Source organism: Schistocerca americana, chromosome 7 (assembly GCF_021461395.2).
Source record: "Schistocerca americana isolate TAMUIC-IGC-003095 chromosome 7, iqSchAmer2.1, whole genome shotgun sequence".
Taxonomy (NCBI): Eukaryota; Metazoa; Arthropoda; class Insecta; order Orthoptera; family Acrididae; genus Schistocerca; species Schistocerca americana.
The window spans coordinates 476,606,465-476,631,135 of record NC_060125.1 but is presented as its reverse complement, the minus strand read 5'-3'; the positions used below and the strand labels follow the sequence as shown (position 1 = coordinate 476,631,135).

The following is a 24,671-nucleotide window of genomic DNA, read 5'->3' as shown; positions in this document are numbered from 1 at the left end:
TCGTTCTCCTTTCATTTCATATAAAACTACACACGAGACCGTCCAGTCATATTAATGTGACCACAGCCTATGTTCGACATCGCGTGCAATTATCCCTCACAGACGGCAGGTGGTAGCAATAGCTGGAGGGTATATAAAGCATGTCCAAGATTGTCGTAATGCGGACACGGAGCGATTTATCTGTCGTCGAAAAGGACATGATCATTGGCTTTCGAGCGAAGGGTGAAGCATTGCCAAAACCGCTAAGTTTGTGAAATATATGAGTGCCGCCCTAATTAAAATATACCCTGAATGTCACAATGGCCGGCCGCTGTGGCCGAGCGGTTCAGGCGCTTCAGTCCGGAACCGCGCGACTGCTACAGTCGCAGGTTCGAATCCTGCCTCGGGCATGGATGTGTGTGATGCCCTTAGTTTAGTTAGATTTAACTAGTTCTAAGTTCTAGGGGACCGATGACCTCAGATGTTAAGTCCCATGGCGGTCAGAGCTATTTGAACCAATGTCACAATGTCGCTGTCCAAAACTAGCGCCGATGCTGCCTTGGTGCACAACGGGCCATAGATGACAGGGTGAATGACGGCTGTGGAGATGTGTACGGGCGAAAGGACGTACAACTGCTGAACAGCTGACCAACCAGATGAACCAAGATAGTACCAATATACGCCTCCTCAACGACCATTCAGCGACGTTGCTGCGTATGGGCCTCTGAAGAAGGTGCCTGGTTCACGCATCCATGTTGACTGCTGTTCACCGGCGACGAAGGCTGGAATTTGCGCGCCAGTACCGTAAGGGGACATTCATTGAGTAGCTACAAATGGCCTTTTCAGATAAATTACGTTGTGTGCTCCGTCGGTGTGAAAAGTCTAAAAGTAGACACCTTGCAACAATCATCGGAAGGGTCCAGACCGGAGCAGGAAGCGATGTCGTCTGAGGAATGTTTACGTGACGTTCCCTGGGTGATATCATCATTCTCTGGAGGCGACAGTGGATCAACGCAAGTATGCATCTATTCTTGGAGACCATGTTAAACCGGACAAGTTGTTTGTTTTTCCTCGACACGATGGCATCTACCAGCATGACAATGTAACGTGTCACACAGCTCGCTGTGTATATGTGCGAATTAAAGAGCACTAGGATGAGTTTACCGTACTCCCTTGCCCACCAAACTGACCAGATTTAAAACCAGTTGAGAATCTGCGGGGACACTTGGTTCAGGCTGTTCGCCTATCACAGCTGGTCACGGCATTGGAGTCGGCATGACTTCACAACTCTGTCGCTACCTTCCAGAACCTCAGTGACACTCTTCCTGCACGTCTAGTTGCGGTCTGCGCTGCAAAATGTGGTCATTCAGGATATTGACATGTGATCATATTAATGTGACTGGAAAGTATACTTTCAGAAGAAACTTCCTCGCACTTCAATCTGTATTATTTCTCTTTTCAAGAACATAGCTATTGCTAGCCTGTATTTTATATCTTCTTTATATCGGCCGTCTCCAATCACTTTCCTGCCCAAATATCAAAATTCATCTTCTACTTTCAGCCAATTTGCTAATGCAGTTCCGTAGCATCACTGGTTCAGTTCAGCTACATTCTGTTACTCTTATTTCATGACCAAGCGAGGTGGCGCAGTGGTTAGACACTGGACTCGCATTCGGGAGGACGACGATTCAATCCCGCTTCCGGCCATCCTGATTTAGGTTTTCCGTGATTTCCCTAAATCTCTCCAGGCAAATGCCGGGATGTTTCCTTTCAAAGGGCACGGCCTACTTCCTTCCTCGTCCTTCCCTAATCCGATTCGACCGATGACCTCGCTGTCTGGTCTCCTTCCCCAAAACAACCAATCTTATTTCATGTTTGTTGATGTTCATCTTATGGTTCAAAAGGCTCTGAGCACTATGGGACTCAATTGCTAAGGTCATTAGTCCCCTAGAACTTAGAACTAGTTAAACCTAACTAACCTAAGGACATCACAAACATCCATGCCCGAGGCAGGATTCGAACCTGCGACCGTAGCGGTCTTGCGGTTCCAGACTGCAGCGCCTTTAACCGCACGGCCACTTCGGCCGGCTGATGTTCATCTTACAATCTTCCTTTAAAACTGAGTCACTCCGTTTAAATGAGCTTCCTAGTTCCTTATATCGGCAAACCTTTTAACATTATTATTTCTTCTCTCCGATCTTTGATTAGGTTTAAAAATTTATCTCTAGCTTCCTTTAATGATCGCTTAGTATAAAGATTGAATAGCCTTTCTCATTTCCTTATCAAACTGCTGCGTCTATTTTGTACCCTTCATATCTACCAACTATCTAGTTTCCGTACAAGCCGTCGATAACATTTCGCCGTTTGCACCTTCATACGCTACGAAAACTGTGGGGGAAAAAAAGTAGAGCAAAGAACGTAGTTTCGTTTTAGCCGTGTGCCACTATACTCTCCTCTTTAAAATCCACTTCAGAGTAGTCCAGTGCTGAGCATCAGACGTCTTTTTTGTGTCAGGGAGTATTTGACTGGAGTAGCGTATGCGTGTGGGACAGGGCTACGTTTATATTCGGACTGTAACTTGTATAATATTCGGGCTATTCACAAACGTATCTTCTGCGAGATTAATTTAAACTGAGTGATTTATCTTAAACGCTGTCTTACAGTCTAGCGGCTCTGTGAAGCAATACGAACTATTTTCGAGTAGCCACTGTATTAAATCTAACTAAAGCAGTATCCCGCAATAAGTGTTGCAGTCTGCAGCGATGTATACCATCTAATGCAGCTCCCCTGACACATTGTAACTGTGTGCCGAACTGGAAAGTAAGGGAGGAAACAGGCAGAGGTTCGGACAGATGACCTCAGCAGTTTGGCCCCATAGAACATTACCACAAATTACACAGGTCTGCATTTCCGACTTCTCAGACGGTCTGTCCCTGAATGCCCAAAATAATTACTTCCTCCTGCCCAACTTACAACCTTTCAAAACTTCAGCATGTAGGGGACGACTTCAGGCTATTGTCAGAGTGATCAATGTGACCAAATTTACGCAAAATCGGGGAAAGGACGGAAAAATTCTAGCTTTTTGCAACCAAGACGCACATTTTACATTCACGAGATTGTCATTAAGCTTAAGCTTGATTGTCAATCCATGTGCGTCATGTGCTAGGTGTCACGACGCAGTCTCATTGGATGAACCAAATTTTTTGAAAGAAATGGAACTGACACTCATACGATAGCCAACCGGTAATGCGGTGTCTGGCCTTTGCAGTTAGCGCAGAAAGACAGAAATGTACTCAAATCATTCAGAAGGGTTGGCAAAGTGGCTGCAGCGTCCACTGTACAGCACATGAACAGGGGACAGCTGATTTCATACAAAAGCAGCAGCGCGGGCCAAATCCTGGCTTCTGCGAAGATTGCTCGCCTCCCCAGGGAGGTGTACTCGATCTAATGAGATTCATAGACAGCTCTCTGTCGACAGAGGAGACATGGGACCGTACCAGGACCCACCTGAATCGCTAGGAGGGCACATAACTCCCTCTCCATGCACAACATTTCCAGTGCACACATTGTAACTGCAAAATAGCGGCCAGTCACACACATTCTAACAGAACACCTCTGAATAGCTTTAATCCAGTCTTATGGGCATCACATGTGGTCGAGCGGTTCAAGGCGCTTCAGTCCGGAACCACGCGGCTGCTACGGTCGCAGGTTCGAATCCTGCCTCGGGCATGGATGTGTGTGATGTCCTTCGGTCAGTTAGGTTTACGTAGTTCTAAGTCTAGGGGACAGATGGCCTCACATGCTAAGTCCCATAGTGCTTAGAGCCATTTGAATTTGAATGGGCATCACAAACACTCGAACGGCACTTAAGAATGGGTCGCACAAGTGTTCTCTATACGGGCTCATTTATAAATCAATTACACTTTCCCAATAATCTGAAGTCGACCATTTACCTTCTCTACAACCCACCTCATCTCCTTGTTACAAATCATGTTTCTTTGCAACATGCATAGCTCACATTTTTCCACATTTGGAGCAAACTGATGTTCATCACACCAAATAGAAATTCATCTTGACTCCTCCTACAGTCACTCAACGACGATACTTTCTCATACCCAACAACGTCATAAACAGTCGCAGATTGTTGCTTGCCCTGTCAGGTCAGTTACGAGTATAGAGAACAAGAGTGGTCCTATTACAGTTTCCTGGTGTCCCTCCTCACGATATCTTTGTGTGCGACGAACATTCGCCGTCCAGGACACAAAAAGCCTTTGACCCGTTCACGTATCCGAGAACCTGTTTCGTAAGGTCGGACCTTCGTTAACAGTCTGCAATGTTGCGCTGTTTCAGACGTTTTCCAGATATTTAGGGCCATGGAATTTGCCTGTTGACTTTCATTCATGATTCGCAGGACGACGTATGACAAGTGGGCAATCTGAGTTTTGCACGAGTGAAGCTTTCTTAATCCGCGCTGGTTTGTGGACAGAAATTTTTCTCTCTCAAGGAAATTTATTATACACTCTAAGGCTGTCCAGTACATCTCCTGATACGTCTTTCACTTCTTCGGGCTGGAATCTCCTTGAATGGAATAGAATTGTCGTCAGTGATGAGGCTCGCATCGAATAGCCAGCGAAGACCTGTGGAGACGTCCCGAATAGCTGTGGAACACCAATAGGACTATCGCCCGCCATACTGCCTGACAAGCAGGTGTGACCACCTGAGGTGCCGTTTCTTTTTATGGCAGAACCCTTTGGTTGTCATCCGTCGCACCCTTACATCGTAATGACACATCGACGATATTATACGCCTCGTTTTGTTGTCCTTCGTGGCAAGCCTTCCTGGGCTTACATTTCAGCAGCATAATGCCAGTCCACCTGTGAGAGTTTCTACTGCTTGTCTTCGTGTTTACAAAAATCTGCCTTCGCCCACGATGTTCCCTGATCTCTCCGCGATTGAGAACGTTTGGACCATTATAGGCAGGGCCTTCCAACCAGCTCGGAATTTTGACGATCTGACGCCCCAGTTGCACAGAATTTGACACTGTATCCCTTAGATGGGCATCCAACAACTCTACCAAACAATGCCAAGCCGATTAACTACTTACATAATGCTCAGAGATAGACCAATGCGTTATTGATTTGCTCAATTTGTGAAGCTCTAACCTCTTAAATAAATCATCAAATTTTTTGCTGGAATTGTAATAATTTGTCTGTACATTTACATCACATCTAAGTATTTCCATCCAATTCCGGTAAATCTTTTGTTTTTTTCTGTCTCTCTTTTTTCATAGTACGAGGTTGAGTCAAATGAGGATCATAAATTTGTAATAACAGATCGAAATTCCGCGCCGTTATCCTGTAAGTTGGTAAGTATGCTACAAACAGCGTGCAGAACGGCCTGTAGGTGGCAGCATAGTGCAGATGCACACATACCGGCCCAGCTTCGGTATAAAGATGGCCGCCCCACTTGCGACTTGCACCAGGGAAGAACAGCGTTCTGTTGTTCGGTTTTTGCGTAGTGAAGGTGTGAAACCTACTGAAATTCATCGACGAATGAAGGCTCAGTACGGTGATGCATGTTTGTCACAGAAGCAAGTCTACGAATGGAGTGATTTCAGTGGAAGATGTTCCTCGTCCAGTTCAGGCACAAAGAGTTGTGACTCCACCGAACATTGCATCAGTTGAAGCCATGGTGAAGGAAAACCGCCGAGTGATAGTGAATGCACTGCAGCATGTTTACAGATTAGTCAAGGGTCAGCACACCACATTGTGCACGATGTGCTCCAGTTTCACAAAGTGTCTGCAAGATGGGTGCCACGCCAGTTGACTCCTGAAATGAGAGAACGACGTGTTGATGCTTGTGAAGAACTTCTTCGGCGCTTTGAACGAGAAGGTGATGGCCTCATTGCAAGAATCGTTACTGGGAACGAAACCTGGGTTCACTTCCACCAGTCGGAAACGAAGAGAGCGAGCAAGGAATGGCGCCACTCCTCATCACCAAGTGATTTCCATATGTTTGGACCCTTCAAAGACGCAATGGGAGGAAAGAAGTTCCGTTCTGATAAAGAGGTACACCACGCGGGACATTAGTGGTTGCGCGGGCTACCAAAGGAATTTTTTCTAAAGGAATTTATGCACTTTGTAAGCGCTGGAGGACTTGCATTGATCGTGGGGCAGATTACATTGAAAAGTGATACAGCTTTGTGCCACTTCCGCACAATAAATAATATTTTAAAAAATATTTAAGGTTTTCATTTGACTCACCGTCGTATATTTTCGAAATCAGAATATGCTCAAGAATTCTGCGGCTAACCAACGTTAAGGGGATGTTCGTCTCTAATTTTTGTGGGTCATTTCTTTTACCTTTCTTATATACGGGAGTCAACTGCGCTTTTTTTTTCACCCACTTTTAGCTTAAGCTGGGAGTGATCACAGCGAATGATCAGTAATTTCGAGCATGTCGCCGTGCTAGTGCCTGTCAGCTGTGGAGTGCATTAACGTCACGTGTGCTGATTTCTTGTCCGCAGGAGGGAGATGGTGGCCTTCCTGTTGGAGACCCGGACCTGGAGCCGCCGCGGCCTCCGGAGCACCAAGGCGTCAAGCTGGGCTGGATCCAGGGGGTGCTCATTCCCTGCCTGCTCAACATCTGGGGCGTCATGCTCTTCCTGCGCCTCTCCTGGGTGGTCGCGCAGGCTGGCATTGGTGAGCGCCTCCCTCAGACTGCCTATCATCAGATCTTATACATGCTTTAATTATGGAAGGCTGCCGCTCTCTCTCTCTCTCTCTCTCTCTCTCTCTCTCTCTCTCTCTCTCTCTGTCTCTCTCTCGTGTGTGTGTGTGTGTGCGTGTGCGTGTGTGTGTGTGTGTGTGTGTGTTTGGTACTCCTTCACGCTCAAATCACTGGACGAATTCTTATTACATCTGCAATGGAGATAACTTATATCCTGTATCTTACCATCAAAGGGGTTGGTGTGGGGGTGGGCAGAAGTGTAGTCCATGACGCGCAAAAGCCCATACTGCATTCATCTAATATTTGAAAATGAAAGCACTTAGTGGTACGTAACAAACCTGAGTCGAAGCAAGGCCCCGGGAGTAGACAACATTCCATTGGAACTACTGACGGCCTTGGGAGCGCCAGTCCTGACAAAACTCTACCATCTGGTGAGCAAGATGTATGAGACAGGCGAAATACCCTCATACTTCAAGAAGAATATAATAATTCCAATCCCAAAGAAAGCAGGTGTTGACAGATGTGAAAATTACCGAACTATCAGTTTAATAAGCCACCACTGCAAAATACTAACACAAATTCTTTACAGACGAGTGGAAAAACTGGTAGAAGCCAACCTTGGGGAAGATCCGTTTGGATTCCGTAGAAATGTTAAAACATTTGAGGCAATACTGAACCTACGACTTATCTTAGAAAATAGATTAAGGAAAGGCAAACATACGTTTCTAGCATTTGTAGACTTAGAGAAGGCTTTTGACAATGTTGACTGGAATACTCTCTTTCAAATTCTGAAGGTGGCATGGGTAAAATACAGGGAGTGAAAGGCTATTCACAATTTGTACAGAAACCAGATGGCAGTTATAAGAGTCGAGGGACATGAAAGGGAAGCAGTGGTTGGGAAGGGAGTGAGACAGGGTTGTAGCCTCTCCCCGATGCTATTCAATCTGTATATTGAGCAAGCAGTGAAGGAAACAAAAGAAAAATTCGAAGAAGGAATTAAAATCCATGGAGAAGAAATAAAAACTTTGAGGTTCGCCGATGACATTGTAATTCTGTCAGAGACAGCAAAGGACTCGGAAAAGCGGTTGAACGGAATGGACAGTGTCTTGAAAGGAGGATATAAGATGAACATCAACAAAAACAAAACGAGAATAATGGAATGTAGTCGAATTAAATCGGGTGATGCTGCGGGAATGAGATTAGGAAAGGAGACACTTAAAGTAGTAGATGAGTTTTGTCACTTGGGGAGCAAAATACCTGATGATGGTCGAAGTAGAGAAGATATAAAATGTAGACTGGCAATGGCAAGGAAAGCGTTTCTGAAGAAGAGAAATTTGTTAACATCGAGTATAGATTTAAGTGTCAGAAAGTCGTTTCTGAAAGTATTTGTATGGAGTGTAGCCATGTATGGAAGTGAAACATGGACGATAAATAGTTTGGACAAGAAGAGAATAGAAGCTTTTGAAATGTGGTGCTATAGAAGAGTGCTGAAGATTAGATGGGTAGATCACATAACTAATGAGGAGGTATTGAATAGAATTTGGGAGAAGAGGAATTTGTGGCACAACTTGACTAGAAGAAGGGATCGGTTGGTAGGACATGTTCTGAGACATCGAGGGATCACCAATTTAGTATGCAGGTTGCAGTAAGTACTGGGAGATGAAGAAGCTTGCACAGGATAGAGTAGCATGGAGAGCTGCATCAAACCAGTCTCAGGACTGAAGACAACAACACAACAACAAACTTTACACATAATATCGAACCTATACAAAAATTGTTCTCGCCGACAACGCCCACAAAATGATAAGAGGAAAAAAGTTTATCACTTACTACATTTTCGTTGTTCAGGCAGTACAACATTCACATTAAGCATGACGTTTTCATTTGTTACTTCTTTACCACTAACTGTATTTGCAGACATTATTCACATATATCACTGGATGTACCTGTAAAATTATATCATTTTACAACACGATAGTTCAGGAGATCATAAACATTGAGCTGCGTGAAAATGAAAGTGTAGGGCGAAATTCGCTGGAGATACAGGTGATGTATGTGTGCAAATACATGTGATGTGTGTTAAATACGTACATGTGAAATATATTTGATGTATGTGTATATGAGAAAAGCTATGGCGAAAAGTTCATCCTAAAACCTTGGACGTACCTCAACGAAGTTTGATATAGATATTAGTTACTATCTCTCCTATTGGCATGGGGATTATAATGCAGAAAGAGAAGGGATTAGGAGGAAATGGACAGACAGAAGGTGCGGAGGAGATGAGCAGAGAGGGGGGCAGGAAGAGATGGGCAGAGAGGGGGGAGGAGGAGTTGGACAGAGAGATGGGGGGAGGGGGAGGAGGAGCAGACAAAGAGAGGGGGAAGAAGGAAATGGACTTTGGTCCACAAAACAATTTATTGTCTCCTCGCGGAGGATGCGCAGTAGACAGCCGGGCAGCTAGCCAATTAGCACTCTTGTTTCCACGTTCTGTAATGTGTAAACTTCCGTTATATTTGAGCGTTGTATAGTGTTTTACGCGCACGAAACTACGACTGACAGACTTCTGTGGTATTCTGTGTGTTCTGTGAGTTTTCTCATAGTAGCTGAAACACCTGAAAGAGGACACGTATATTCGTATATTCACAGACAGGCAAGGAACCTTATTTCTAAAGTGTGCTCACTCTTCAAAAGTAAGGCAGATATGGGCGAGTTGGTCTGCGACGTTGTCAAGGTGCAGGAACGCACTGCAGCGGCCTGTGACGATATTTGTGTATTTTCAGCTGAGTTGACAATGCAGCATTCCTTGTTAGCTGCGCAGTGAGAGGCCATTAACGCTGTTGCCCACTATAACAGAAGACTGGTATAAACACATACTCGGCACTGTTTAACCGCGACTAACACCGCGCAGCTAGTCTATTCATCTACTGTATAAGCCACGAAGAGTGACGTCAAAGTGACGACATCTGTCACACCTCACATACGAGTAGTGGTTATCATTCTGTGGTCGAGTGGATTCTCTTGGTAAACCAAATGTATCTATCTTCGAGGAGGACTGAAGGGTGAGAGATAGGAGGGGATGGGGGGTAAGTTCAGTTCCATGAACGCATGACTCGTTGATCCCATGCAATGAAATTTCGTATCGGTGTAAATCTGAAGTGTGACGTCACCGGTTTTTTCAAAAATTAGATCGTAATTGACTGTTGCCGGCTGTTGCATCCCACTGCTTCCGTTCCGCTATAAAATACTAGTGCACTACTTCTTCAGTAGCTGATGCCAGATACTATTTTAGCTCTCAATGCCTTCTTCGTTTCGTTTACAATTATTGTCGTGCTTAGCTGCAAATTTAAACGTAGGCAAAGCGTCACAGATAAACAAAAACTAAACGAATCCACAATAGCTTAAGGGTTGTAATGTCCCCACAGAAAATACCCTCTACCACGCACCAATTAATCATTTTCAATCAAACCATCCACATTCATTCACTTTGGAAAAGTTATCTGATCTGACAGCTCGACGACGCCAAAGTATTTTCTAGTGCGTTTATTCTTTGAAATAACAGAGATGCATATATGCATTCTCCATGGTTGTTAAGAGTGGTAACTAGGACAGCTTCTGGAGTATCTGTTGAGGGATTGACGTGTTTCTGAGAGATACGTATTCTGCTTTTCTTCTCGCTAAAGCGAGCCAATTAACATTTGTGCCGCTAGAGGTTTGTTTGAAGAGAAAGAGACTGTAAACGGAAAATAATTAAGGCGTGGCATCACCGGAGATCTGGACATGTAATGGAGATGGATTTAATACAAAATTTCCTCCATAAATAAGGTTTGTGACTCTTTTGTTCTGGAGTGAATGATCGAATGAGTTTTTTCTGAATCATTTGATGATCACGTTGGCCCTGTAATTAGTGGGCAAGTTTCAGCTGTGTCGAAGAGAGCCTCCAGTCACTGAGTCTGTGTTAAATCGTCCAAAAAGGCTTCGTACACATCTGGAATTCGCAATCTTTCGTAAAAGGAACAAATTGTCCAAACGATTGATTCTCCCGACTGACTGCAGTGTTTAACAGTAATAATAAATGTAAAGATCTCTTACAGCAAGCCAGCCGCTGATTACCAAGACGAAGGACTCCACCAAAGATCCTATTTGGCTGATTTCACGTAATGAAATATTATATTAAAAACTGTACATAGATAAAGGAGAGAAAGAGAGAGAGCGAATGAAAATAGAGATAATACTAATAATCCTCCATTAGTCTAATTTTTCGCCTGTCTTATCACGGATCAGCCAAGAACTGGAGGGCCTTACTTTACTGTATAGATTTATGTGTGAAGGTGAAGTGATCTTAAAGGCAACAGATAACGTCTATACATACAAGACATTACACAGAGATAGCGGCTAGCTGCATTCATCATCTATTCTTAGATAAAGAGACGGCAACTTATTATCCGAACATTTAAAAATGTTGAAGGGTGTCAAAGCATGAGGCCTTCAACAAATACAAACGTAAATCTCTAGCTACCAACTTCACGGCAAATCCTAAGAAGTTTCTGGTATTATGTTAAATCAATAAACGGATCGATCTGTCCAGGCACTCTGTGACCATAATGACACTGAAACAGACAATGACGCAAAAAAGGCGGAAATACTAAATGTCTTTTTGCAAAAGTGTTTCACAGAGGAAGATCACACTGCAATTAATCCTCTAACTTGTCGCACGAACGACAAGATGACACACATCGAAAAAAGCGACCTATGGATAGAAAAGCAACTGAAATCATTCAACAGAAGAAAGACCACTGGACCTGACGGCATACCGACACGATTGTACACAGAGTATACGAAAAATGTGGCGCCTTCTGTAGCAGCAGTGTACTGTAGGTCTCTTCAAGAGTGACGTGTTCCCAATGACTCGAAAAGAAACACAGGTAATACTCGTTTTCAAGAAGTGTCGTCGAAGAGACGCACAAAACTGTAGACTTATGTCTCTAACGTCGGTCTGTTGTAAAATTTTGCTACATGTTTTATGCTCGCGTATTATGACATTTCTAGAGACAAAAATCTCCTCTGTAGGAACGAACATGGGATTCGGAAGCAGCCATGTGAAACACAGGTCACTCTATTCATCCGTGAAACAAAGAAACCAGTAAATAGGCGCCCAGCTAGATACCGTGTTCCTCGACTTCTAAAACGCTTTTGATACAGCTCCACACTGCCGCCTAATGAACGAGAGGTCGAGTGGTTATAATCAGAGTGCAGCTACTGACTTAGGATCAGTGTGGGCTGTAATTATCGTCTGGAAGCGAAACTTGGTAGACATACTAATGCATCAATGCAGAACAAATCACATCCAGTTGTGGCCACCAGGTACAAATCTTGTGCTGTATACTTTTTGCATGATGGTATGATGGCCACATTGCCATTTGATAAGCTGTAACTTGAGTTGGCAGTATGGCTATCTGTGGTATCATGTATCGATACCATACGAGGTGCATTCAAGTTCTAAGACCTCCGATTTTTTTTCTAATTAACTACTCACCCGAAATCGATGAAACTGGCGTTACTTCTCGACGTAATCGCCCTGCAGACGTACACATTTTTCACAACGCTGACGCCATGATTCATGGAGCGGCGAAGGCTTCTTTAGGAGTCTGTTTTGACCACTGGAAAATCGCTGAGGCAATAGCAGCACGGCTGGTGAATGTGCGGCCACGGAGAGTGTCTTTCATTGTTGGTAAAAGCCAAAAGTCACTAGGAGCCAGGTCAGGTGAGTAGGGAGCATGAGGAATCACTTCAAAGTTGATATCACGAAGAAACTGTTGCGTAACGTTAGCTCGATGTGCGGGTGCGTTGTCTTGGTGAAACGGCACACGCGCAGCCCTTCCCGGACGTTTTTGTTGCACTGCAGGAAGGAATTTGTTCTTCAAAATATTTTCGTAGGACGCACCTGTTACCGTAGTGCCCTTTGGAACGCAATGGGTAAGGATTATGCCCTCGCTGTCCCAGAACATGGACACCATCATTTTTTCAGCACTGGCGGTTACCCGAAATTTTTTTGGTGGCGGTGAATCTGTGTGCTTCCATTGAGCTGACTGGCGCTTTGTTTCTGGATTGAAAAATGGCATCCACGTGTCATCCATTGTTACAACCGACGAAAAGAAAGTCCCATTCATGCAGTCGTTGCGCGTCAACATTGCTTGGCAACATGCCACACGGGCAGCCATGTGGTCGTCCGTCAGCATTCGTGGCACCCACCTGGATGACACTTTTCGCATTTCAGGTCGTCATGCAGGATTGTGTGCACAGAACCCACAGAAATGCCAACTCTGGAGACGATCTGTTCAACAGTCATTCGGGGATCCCCCAAAACAATTCTCTCCACTTTCTCGATCATGTCGTCAGACCGGCTTGTGCGAGCCCGAGGTTGTTTCGGTTTGTTGTCACACGATGTTCTGCCTTCATTAAACCCACGAACGCACTTTCGACACATCCATAACTCCATCAGCACATGTCTCCTTCAACTGTCGATGAACTTCAATTGGTTTCACACCATGCAAATTCAGGAAACGAATGATTGCACGCTGTTCAAGTAAGGAAACGTCGCCATTTTAGTTATTTAAAATAGTTCTCATTCTCGCCGCTGGCGGTAAAATTCCATCTGCCGTACGGTGCTGCCATCTCTGGGACGTATTGACAATGAACGCGGCCTCATTTTAAAACAATGCGCATGTTTCTATCTCATTCCAGTCCGGAGAAAAAAAATCGGAGGCCTTAGAACTTGAATGCACCTCGTACAACGGGTGTCTGAGCAACAGAATTGCAAATTTCTGTCTGACGCCGATAGCGGTCACGTGGTTCCTGGCGGACCAAGTCGTGTGCGCCCACTGAGCCACACGTCCAGTGGCTGGGTATCTAGGCCGCCATCTGCCGCCACAGTGTAGGAATGCCGGCGACAGCGACTCGCCACACTCGCGCTTGGAGCCACTCCTCAAAATGATGCTGTACAGACGCCGCCTGCTCGCGGCTCCATCTTCATCGTTCGAGCTTTAGTGTAGAGTGACCATTGTGATACTTGGTCTCCGTTTCTTGCTGTACTATTTGAACTGAGTCTTAGTACATTTGGAGAAGTACAAATTAAATAAATTTTCTGTTTGCTGTGTTACTCGTTCACTAATCATTTCTGCTTCTGTCGGGCTTTCCTACAACTCTCCTTTCCATTGCGTACAAAGTCATACACAAAACTATCGAGAAGCGAGACAGTAACATGTTAGTGGAACTCTTTTATGAGAACGGCAGCAATTACTGTGCTGCACTGAGCGAGTATCACGGACTTAAAAGTCTAAGGTGAAGCCAAATGTCGTTAAATAGTTAAAGAAGATGATAATGAAGACACAGGAGAGCTTGGGGTGGCATCTGGAAGAAAGGCATTCTATCTCAGTGAAAGTTATTGGCGAGGTTGATGTTGCTGTAACTGACCATGCAGCATGTGCCCTGGGTAGTGCTAGCGCTCTGGCAGTGCCACGAGAATTGTCCATCCCAAGTTATCGGTATGGAAAGTTTTGCAGTCTATAGTACACTGGTACCAGACGGTGCAGCAACTGCGGTTTCTCGCACAGATCGACGTTGATGACATGTTGACAGGCAATATCCTATGGAGTGACGAGGCACACTTTGTACTACAGGATGCAGTGAATACACAGAACTGCCGAATTCGGAGTACTGTTAAACCGCGAGTTGACCAAGACTGCACTTGTCTTATGTGACTACGTGATGTGGATTCAGAAGTACCTTTCCTCTCGGTCTGTTCTTCTTTGAAGAAAATACACCCAGAGGGCCCGTCAGGTGTGCCGTTACATCTGCCCGTTATCAAGACCTCCTTACACGGCATGTGATTGCTCCTTTGGAAGAGGGCAACTGTGTAGAAACCACCGTTTTCATGCGTGATGGGGTATCACCTCACATCGCTCGCCTAGTGAAAGATCTGCTTCATACAACCAGAGGTTTGCCGGTCGGAGTGGCAGAGCGGTTCTAGGCGCTACAGTCTGGAAACGCGTGACCGCTACGGTCGCAGGTTCGAATCCTGCCTCGGGCATGGATGTGTGTGATGTCCTCAGGTTAGTTATGTTTAAGTAGTTCTAAGTTCTAGGGGACTGATGACCTCAGATGTTAAGTCCCACAGTGCTCAGAGCCATTTGAGCCAACCAGAAGTTTTACAGATGCATGATCTTCAAGATCGACTGATCTGAAACGATGCGACTTTTGGATCTCGGGATGCCTAAAAGAAAGCATTTAACAGGAACACGTTTGGTCTCTACCTAATCTGAAGGCCAGTATACAACAACGTGTTGCTCAAGTTTCACTGGTGTGTTCATTGTAGTTAGAAGCTGTTTAAATGCAGTTGAGATCGATACCGGGCCGGACTGTGAAACAGTGTGGATAAAGCTGTCAATCAGACAAGGATTGACCATTGTATTAGGATGTTTTTATAGACCACCAGCATCCGCAAAAAACATCACAGAACATTTCAGGGAAAGTCTTGAGTACATAGGAAATAAATATCCAAATTATCCATTAGTTATAGGTGGAGACTTTAATCTGGCATCCATTGACTGGGAAAATCACACGTTTATCATAGAAGCAAAGACTTGTGTGAAGTTATTCTAGGAGCGCTCTCAACATACGACCTTGAGCAATTGGTTACAAAACCAACTAGAGATGGAAACATATTAGATATCTTGGCGACAAACAGACCTGATCTTTTTGAGGAAGTTAATCTAGAAGAAGGTATTAGCGACCATAATGTCGTTGTGGCTTCTGTGTCAGTGGAAGTTGCCAAAAACCAAAGAAACAGCGTAAAGTTTTCTTGTTTTGGAAAGCAAGTAAAAGTGTCATTAATGAATATCTTCATAGTCAGCTCCAAGCATTCACTATGGGACACAAAGATATTGAGCATCTTTGGTCGGAATTTAAAGATATTGTCCACCACGTGCTAGAGACGTGTGTGCCCAGCAAAAATATATGGGGGATGGAAAGGATCCACCTTGGCACAACGATCATATTAAGAAGTTGCTCAGAAAGCAGAGAATTTTGCACAGTCGTTTTAAACTTAGTCACTGCCCCGCTGACGAACAGAAATTGTGCGAAATGAAAGCAGTTGTCAAAAGGTCAATGAGAGATTCTTTTAACGAATTTGAATGCAATATTTTATCTGTAGATTCCAAAAAAAAACCAAAAATTGTTTGTCGTACGTAAAATGTATGAACGCTACAAATAATTCAATACCTTCTCTTGATGACAGTACAGGTAATGTGACGGATGATGATAAACAGAAAGCCAAAACTCTAAACCTAGCTTACAAAAACTCGTTTACGATAGAGGACTGCAGCACCATTTCCCTTTCAATTGTCGAACAAACGCAAGGATGCCTGACATAGTGTTTAGTGTATCTGGGATTGAAAACAGTTAAGATCCTTAGACGCCAGGAAGCCATCTGGCCCAGAACGTATCCCCGTAAGATTTTATGTTGATTATGCTACAAATATAGCACCAGTCTTATCCATCATCTATCAGAGATAATTGGAACAGTGGAAAGTTCCACGGGACTGGAAGAAGGCCCAGGCCGTAGCAGTCTATAAAAAGGGTAGAAAATCGGATGCACATAATTACCAGCCAATTTCTCTGACATCGATTTGTTGTAGAATCATGGAACATATTTTGTGTTCAGACATAATGACCTTTCTAGACTCTGAGAAGCTCATCTACAGAAACCAGCACGGTTTTAGGAAACAGCGGTCATGCGAGACACAGCTGGTCCTCTTTGTGCATGATATACAGCAGGCTCTAGATACCGGCTTCCAGGTTGATGCCATATTTCTCGACTTTCGAAAGGCGTTCGGCTCAGTTCCGCACTGTCACTTGCTCCAAAAAGTGCGCGCTTACAGTTTATCGGATGACATATGCGGTTGGATAGAAAGTTTTCTAACAGACAGAGAGCAGTATGTCGTCCTGAATAGGGTGAATTCAATAGAAACGAGCGTAACTACAGGTGTGCCCCAGGGCAGCGTAATAGGCCCGCTGCTTTTTACGATTTACGTAAACGATCTGGTTGAGGGTATTGGCAGCGGCATTAGACTGTTTACCGATGGTGCTGTAGTCTAGAGGAAAGTAGTATCACACGAAAGTTTGAACAAATCAATGAGGATTTGCAGAAAATAAATGCGTGGTGTAATGACTGGCAGTTATCTCTCAATATTGTAAAGCGTGACCTACTGCGTATAAGAAGGCGAAAATCCCCATTAATGTACGAGTACAAAATAAATGCCCAGCCTTTGGTAGCGGTAACATCAGTCAAGTATCTGGATGTGACTATTCGAAATGATCTCAAATGGAACGATCAGATTACGCAAGTAACGGGCAAGGCGAACTCTAGATTGCGGTTTATTGGTAGAATCCTGAAGCGATGCAGTCCTTCAACAAAGGAAATAGCTTACAATACGTTAGTTCGTCCAGCCTTAGAGTATTGTTCCCCCTTACCAGATGGGTCCGATTCAAGAGATTGAGAAGGTCCAAAGAAGAGCGGCAAGATTCGTGACTAGTGCATTTAGCCATCGCGAGAGCGTTCAAATCTCATGGAAAGTTTGAAGTGGGACACGCAGACAGACGACGCGCTAAACGGGACTGCTCACTAAATTCCGAAATCCTATCTTCGCCGAGGATCTAGAGCATATATTATTACCACCAGCTTTCAAATGGCGCAATGACCACCATTCAAAGATAAGGGAAATTAGAGCTCGTACTGAGGCGTTCAGACAGTCGTTTTTCCCTCGCACGATCGCGGGGGGAACAGAGGGGAAAATATGACTTTGGCACGAATTGTGCCCTCCGCCACACACCGCTTGGTGACTAGCGTAGTAGTTTATATGTAGATGTAGAACTGCTGAGAGAAACTGTTGACCAAATCGTTCTCGGGATGCAACATCTCGTCGACGTATCCGGTGCTCTTATATGAATGACCTAATAGATAACGTCTAAAATTCCACGATGCTTTCCGCTAATAATGCTGTTGCACACAAAGAAGTCGCGACGCTAGATAATTGTAGCGAAATACGAGAAGACCTGCACAGGATCGACGATTGGTGCAGAAAGTGTCAACTGACTCTCACCAAACAAATGTAACGTTCGGATCTTCCTGGCAGGTTAAAACTGTGTGCCAGACCGAGACGTGAACTCGTGACCTCTGACTTTCGCGAAACTTTATTCTGGAAATGTAACCAACTGCGAATACATAAACAGCAATTTGCTTTATTGTATGATTACAAAATTGCAAAACAATCACTGGAAGTAGTTACTTCCACAAAATATGTTTGAGTATGTGTACGGAGCAGTGTCTACAGTCTGCACTCGCATATCCGTTATCTACATTCCCCGACAGGGAAAATATTTTAATTGAAAATCACTTGCCCGGTGTCGGCGGATAAATACGATACTGCAGTGCCTGTGTTGTCCACGAGAACGTCGACTTTGAAGGATGGACACATGCCATGTTCTATCCACTAATAGGTGTCCGGATACTTTTGATCAGATAGCGTAAACTCAAGAGCAAACGAATTAGACATAGTTAGTTTGTTGGAGGGAGTGGGAACATGTTGCTATAGCAGAGGGAATAGCTCGTCCTGTGACGGGTGTGATATCTTGTCAGAGACGGGGTGGTTGGGCGTATGTTATGGCGAACGTAATTGCTGGAAATTTTTGGAAACTCGTGGTAAGGTCTTATGGGACCAAACTGCTGAGGTCATCGGTCCCTAAGCTTACACACAACTTAATCTAACTTAAACTAACTTACGCTAAGGACGACACACACACACCCATGCCCGAGGGAGGACTCGAACCTCCGACGGAGGGACCCGCGCGGACCGTGACAAGATGCCCAAGACCGCGCGGCTAACGCGCGCGGTGTAATTGCTGTAAACTAGATTTGTAGGGGTGGTAGAGGGGAAGAATGTCCCGGGGCAGGCGCCTAGTTATGACAGTAAACAAGGCAGGTTGTCGCTGATGTAAGATGCAGCGATTATGCTGGACAGTTAGCAAGCGGTTGCGTTAAATCAACCGAAACGTATATGAGCATGACGATAGTCAGTTCCTATTAGATGATAAACTAATAGGGAAAAATGGATAAATTGGGTCTTCTAATTGTTTGTGAATATCAAGGAATTTTTTCCTAAACTCTCATCCACGTGTCCATAAGTCAGTGTTAACGTCAAATGTGACGAATTTTGATTGACACCATATCTGTCCCAAGTTTTTCATTGCATTTGCAACTGGGGTTAAATAACACATTGCGAAAGTTTAGTTTTCTACCGTATCTAGCTGCTTTTACCGTTGAATTTTGTTTCAGCCTGCTAAACGATTCATTTAGACTTCGTCTCAAACATAATCATATCAATATAAACTATAGAAATAAAGTACTGCCGGCCGCGGTGGCCATGCGGTTCTAGGCACTTCAGTCCGGAACCGCGTGACTGCTACGGTCGCGGGTTCGAATCCTGCCTCGGGCATGGATGTGTGTGATGTCCTTAGGTTAGTTAGGTTTACGTAGTTCTAAGTTCTAGGGGACTGATGACCTTAGATGTTGAGTCCCATAGTGCTCGGAGCCATTTGAACCAATAAAGCACTAAGTCCAATGTTGAACAAGTTCAATCAAAAGTTGAGAAATTCACTTCTTGCATAAACGTATACCGCATCAATATTTGTGTGGACTGCTCCGTCCATTGCATACTGAAAGCCTCCAATATGAGATAGATAATCGTTTGTATCGAACTGCCCCGTCTTTTTGAAGCCCATCACACACTAAACGCTCGTCTTGTTCGGAATCAGCATCCAATATCACCTTGTTCACTGTTGTCACACAAGTTGATCAGATCTACCTCTGATACAGATTCAGGTGACAAAAATAGCTTTGTCTTCGCACAATTAACGTCATTCTTCGTAAGTGTTTGTTACTTTACAGTCTTCGCATTTTCTTTGAACTTCCGTTTCTCTTCACACCTGTTTGTGTGGAATACACGTGAAAACTGTCCAGTGTTGGTTTTCCCTGTTTGTCTTTGTGCATCTATTACTACATTTGATACCGTATTATTATAATAAAAGATGGATATAGAATACTGTGGGATTATACGGCGCCGGCCGGAGTGGCCGTGCGGTTCTAGGCGCTACAGTCTGGAACCGAGCGACCGCTACGGTCGCAGGTTCGAATCCTGCCTCGGGCATGGATGTGTGTGATGTCCTTAGGTTAGTTAGGTTTAATTAGTTCTAAGTTCTAGGCGACTGATGACCTCAGCAGTTAAAGTCGCATAGTGCTCAGATCCATTTGAACCATTTTTGATTATATGGCGCACTCAGGCCTAAGCCAAAACCAATAATTGATAGACAGATGTAAGTGGAACTACACTCTATTTTTTCGTCTTTAAAAATGAAATTATTCTTCCAACATGCGACGGATGAATTCATTAACATAGACGTCATTCACTTCTAGCAAGGTCTTCGTGGTCGTGAAATTTTGAGGAAGAATGTCGATCCTGCTACGGACTAATGGGACCTCCCAGATGGCGTGGTACAATAGTAGTGCACGCGGGAAAAAAATATTTCATTAAGAACTTCATTGGCCACCGCATTTGAAACTCTAAACCACTGGTCGTCAAACCTTTTTGCTCAACAGCCAATACCGGCATCGTGAGGCAACACTTCCGACAGCATATGTACCGATTTCATTATCAGGTAGTAACCTACATGAATTAGTATGCCATCAGTAAGTTAAAAACCTAAGGGCGCTATAAGTTTTCCCCCCTTCCCCCCTCCCCCCTCCATTACTGTTTGTTATAAGACAGAGCTATTCGGACCACATTCTTTCGACTGTTCTCTATTTCAGATTGCTGCTACCGTCAGCGAGCCCGAGGTTGCGACACTGTAATTGAATCGGCTGACGATGTGTGGTTTTTTTTTCCTGTGTGAGCAGATGAATAGCTTATTAATAACAGTAACTGTACCTACATTTAAATGCATTACAGCCAACCGTCGTAACTTTGTCCCACTTTCTTCCGTTATTTGAAAATTCTGGACACAAAACAGGGCCGGCCGGAGTGGACGAGCGGTTCTAGGCGCTACAGTCTGGAACCGCGCGACCGCTACGGTCGCAGGTTCGAGTTCTGCCTCGGGCACGGATGTGTGTGATGTCCTTAGGTTAGTTAGGTTTAAGTAGTTCTAAGTTCTAGGGGACTGATGACCTCTAAGTCCCGTAGTGCTCAGAGCCATTTTAACCATTTTGAACCACAAAACTGGATTTACCCATTATCATATACATAGTAGCATTGAACATCTACAGTTACTGAGTGCTACGGAAAGTGAAAATGTATACTAATTATGCCCTATTAGAGTATATTTTCAGTTTTAATACTGGTACAGATTTAAAGCGTCATCTAGGTTAACTTTAACCAGTCTTAAAAAATATATCTTTTTTCCCCGTATCTAATTCCCTGAGAAACCTTCGAGCTGACAAAAGCAAATCACACGTTTATAGGAAGTAAAAACAAAGTGTTCATTCAGCATTGCATGTTTATTTTGAAACAACACGAATGGTATCGTTCAATTTCAGTCACTTTCGTCAGAAGCTGTTTTCACAGTCAACGCAGTTAAAGAACAATACTAAGCCTAAGAGCTTGTACGAGAGTGAAAAGACAATTAAAATACGAACTAGAAATCACGGGGATAAGAAAACTGTTATTTGCGGCACAAGATAATGCATGTAGGTGGAACACCAGCCATTTGAAACAAATGTGGTAAGCAAAGCAGTGTAAAGACACCCTGCCTGGTAAAATATGGGTTCAAATTGCTCTGAGCGCTATGGGACTCAACTTCTAAGGTCATCAGTCCCCTAGAACTTAGAACTACTTAAACCTAACTAACCTAAGGACATCACACACATCCATGCCCGAGGCAGGATTCGAACCTGCGACCGTAGCGGTCGCGAGGCTCCAGACTGTAGCGCCTAGAACCGCTCGGCCACACCGGCTGGCGGGTAAAATATTACCCTTACAGAATGTATGCAGTCTGAGACAAGATCTAAAATGCTGTCTAAGTATTTTGAATGATGTGTTTCCTTTTCTCATTGCATTTTATTACAACAACCTTAATTCATTTAATGTTCTTTGCTGCAAATAAATACCGCATTGAAGATGACGAGCTCTGTAATGCGCATTCAGGGATCCATTTTACTTCCGTAGCTGATCGGTTCGAGTCGCACACGCCCGAGAATCGTCAGAACTGACACGGGTTCCCAGGTAGATGCCGTGTTTCTTGACTTCCGTAAGGCGTTCGATACAGTTCCCCACAGTCGTTTAATGAACAAAGTAAGAGCATATGGACTATCAGACCAATTGTGTGATCGGATTGAAGAGTTCCTAGATAACAGAACGCAGCATGTCATTCTCAATGGAGAGAAGTCTTCCGAAGTAAGAGTGATTTCAGGTGTGCCGCAGGGGAGTGTCGTAGGACCGTTGCTATTCACAATATACATAAATGACCTTGTGGCTGACATCGGAAGTTCACTGAGGCTTTTTGCGGATGATGCTGTGGTATATCGAGAGGTTGTAACAATGGAAAATTGTACTGAAATGCGGGAGGATCTGCAGCGAATTGACGCATGGTGCAGGGAATGGCAATTGAATCTCAATGTAGACAAGTGTAATGTGCTGCGAATACATAGAAAGAAAGATGCATTATCATTTAGCTACAATACAGCAGGTCAGCAACTGGAAGCAGTTAATTCCATAAATTATCTGGGAGTAAGCATTAGGAGTGATTTAAAATGGAATGATCATATAAAGTTGATCGTCGGTAAAGCAGACATCAGACTGATATTCATGGGAAGAATCGTAAGGAAATGCAATCCGAAAACAAAGGAAGTAGGTTACAGTACACTTGTTCGCCCACTACTTGAATACTGCTCAACAGTGTGGGATCCGTACCAGATAGGGTTGATAGAAGAGATATAGAAGATCCATCGGAAAGCAGCGCGCTTCGTTACAGGATCATTTAGTAATCGCGAAAGCGTTGCGGAGATGATAGATAAACTCCAGTGGAAGACTCTGCAGGAGAGACGCTCAGTAGCTCGGTACGGGCTTTTGTTGAAGTTTCGAGAACATACCTTCACCGAGGAGTCAAGCAGTATATTGCTCCCTCCTACGTATATCTCGCGAAGAGACCATGAGGATAAAATCAGAGAAATCAGAGCCCACATAGAGGCATACCGACAATCCTTCTTTCCACGAATAATACGAGACTGGAATAGAAGGGAGAACCGATAGAGGTACTCAAGGTACCCTCCGCCACACACCGTCAGGTGGCTTGCGGAGTATGGATGTAGATGTCGATGTAGAACTGGAAGACAAACAATAAAACATTCTCCTCTCCCATTCTGTAACCCTGCAATGGCCGCGCTGCTTACCCCTCTGCGCGTGGGGTAAGCAACCAGCTTTACTCATCTCACGGCTGAATTCACCAACGTCAGTTACAATTAATTAACGTCAATTACAATTAAGCATATTATGCAAATAAGCATATCATACATTATTACTCCCCTTCTTGAACCATGGACCTTGCCATTGGTGGGGAGGCGTGCGTGCCTCAGCGATACAGATAGCCGTAGGAGCAAGCACAACGGAGAGGTATCTGTTGAGAGGCCAGACAAACGTGTCGTTCTTGAAGAGGGGCAGCAGTCTTTTCAGAAGTTGCAGGGGCAACAGTCTGGATGACTGACTGATCTGGCCTTGCTGTGCTGGTGCTGCGAACGGCTGAAAACAAGGGGAAACTACAGCCGTAATATTTCCCGAGGGCATGCAGCTTTACTGTATGGTTAAATGATGATGGCGTCGCCTTGGGTAAAATATTCCGGAGGTAAAATAACCCCGCATTCGGATTCCGGGCGGGAACTATTCAGGAGGACGTCGTTATCAGCAGAAAGAAAACTGGAGTTCTATGGATCGGAGTATGGAATGTGAGATCCCTTAGTCGAAGAGGTAAGTTAGAAAATTTAAAGAGGGATATGCATAAGTTAAAGTTAGATATAGTGGAAATTACTGAAGTTAGGTGGCAGGAGGAACAGGACATCCGATTTTGTATTTACAGGATTGTAAATACAAAATCAAATTGGAGTAATACTGGAGTAAGTTTAATAATGAATAAAAAATAGGAACGCGGATAAGCTGCTTTGAACAGCATAGTGAACGCATTATTGTAGCCAAGACAGACACGAAGCCCACACCCACCAAAGTAGTACAGGTTTATACGTCAACTAGCTTCGCGGATGATGATGAGACTGAAGAAGGGGATATGCATAAGTTAAAATTAGATATAGTGGAAATTACTGAAGTTAGGTGGCAGGAGGAACAGGACATCCGATTTTGTATTTACAGGATTGTAAATACAAAATCAAATTGGAGTAATACAGGAGTAAGTTTAATAATGAATAAAAAATAGGAACGCGGATAAGCTGCTTTGAACAGCATAGTGAACGCATTATTGTAGCCAAGACAGACACGAAGCCCACACCCACCAAAGTAGGACAGGTTTATACGTCAACTAGCTTCGCGGATGATGATGAGACTGAAGAAAGGTATGATGATATAAAAGAAATTATTCAGATAGTTAACGGAGTCGAAAATTTAATAGTCATGAGGGACTAGAATTCTATAGTAGGGATAGGAAGAGAAGAAAAAACAGTAGATGAATATGGACTGTGAGAAAGAAATGAGAGAGGAAGCCGCCTGGTAGAATATTGCACCGAGCATAATTTAACTTCGTTTAAGAATCATGAAAGAAGGTCGTATACGTGGAAGAGACCTGGAGACACCGGAAGGTTTCAGATTGATTATATAATAGTAAGACATAGATTTCGGAACCGACTATTAAACTGTAAG

General features: G+C 44.1%; 1 protein-coding gene across 1 annotated transcript in view; it reads left to right on the top strand.

Annotated features, from left to right (window-relative positions):
• LOC124623027 (bumetanide-sensitive sodium-(potassium)-chloride cotransporter) overlaps window positions 1-24,671 on the top strand; it is a 239,889-nt gene that overhangs the window by 72,731 nt on the left and 142,487 nt on the right. The window contains exon 2 of the mRNA XM_047148819.1: window positions 6,506-6,680. Coding sequence (XP_047004775.1) covers window positions 6,506-6,680 — 175 coding nt within the window. The remainder of the gene's footprint in view (window positions 1-6,505; window positions 6,681-24,671) is intronic.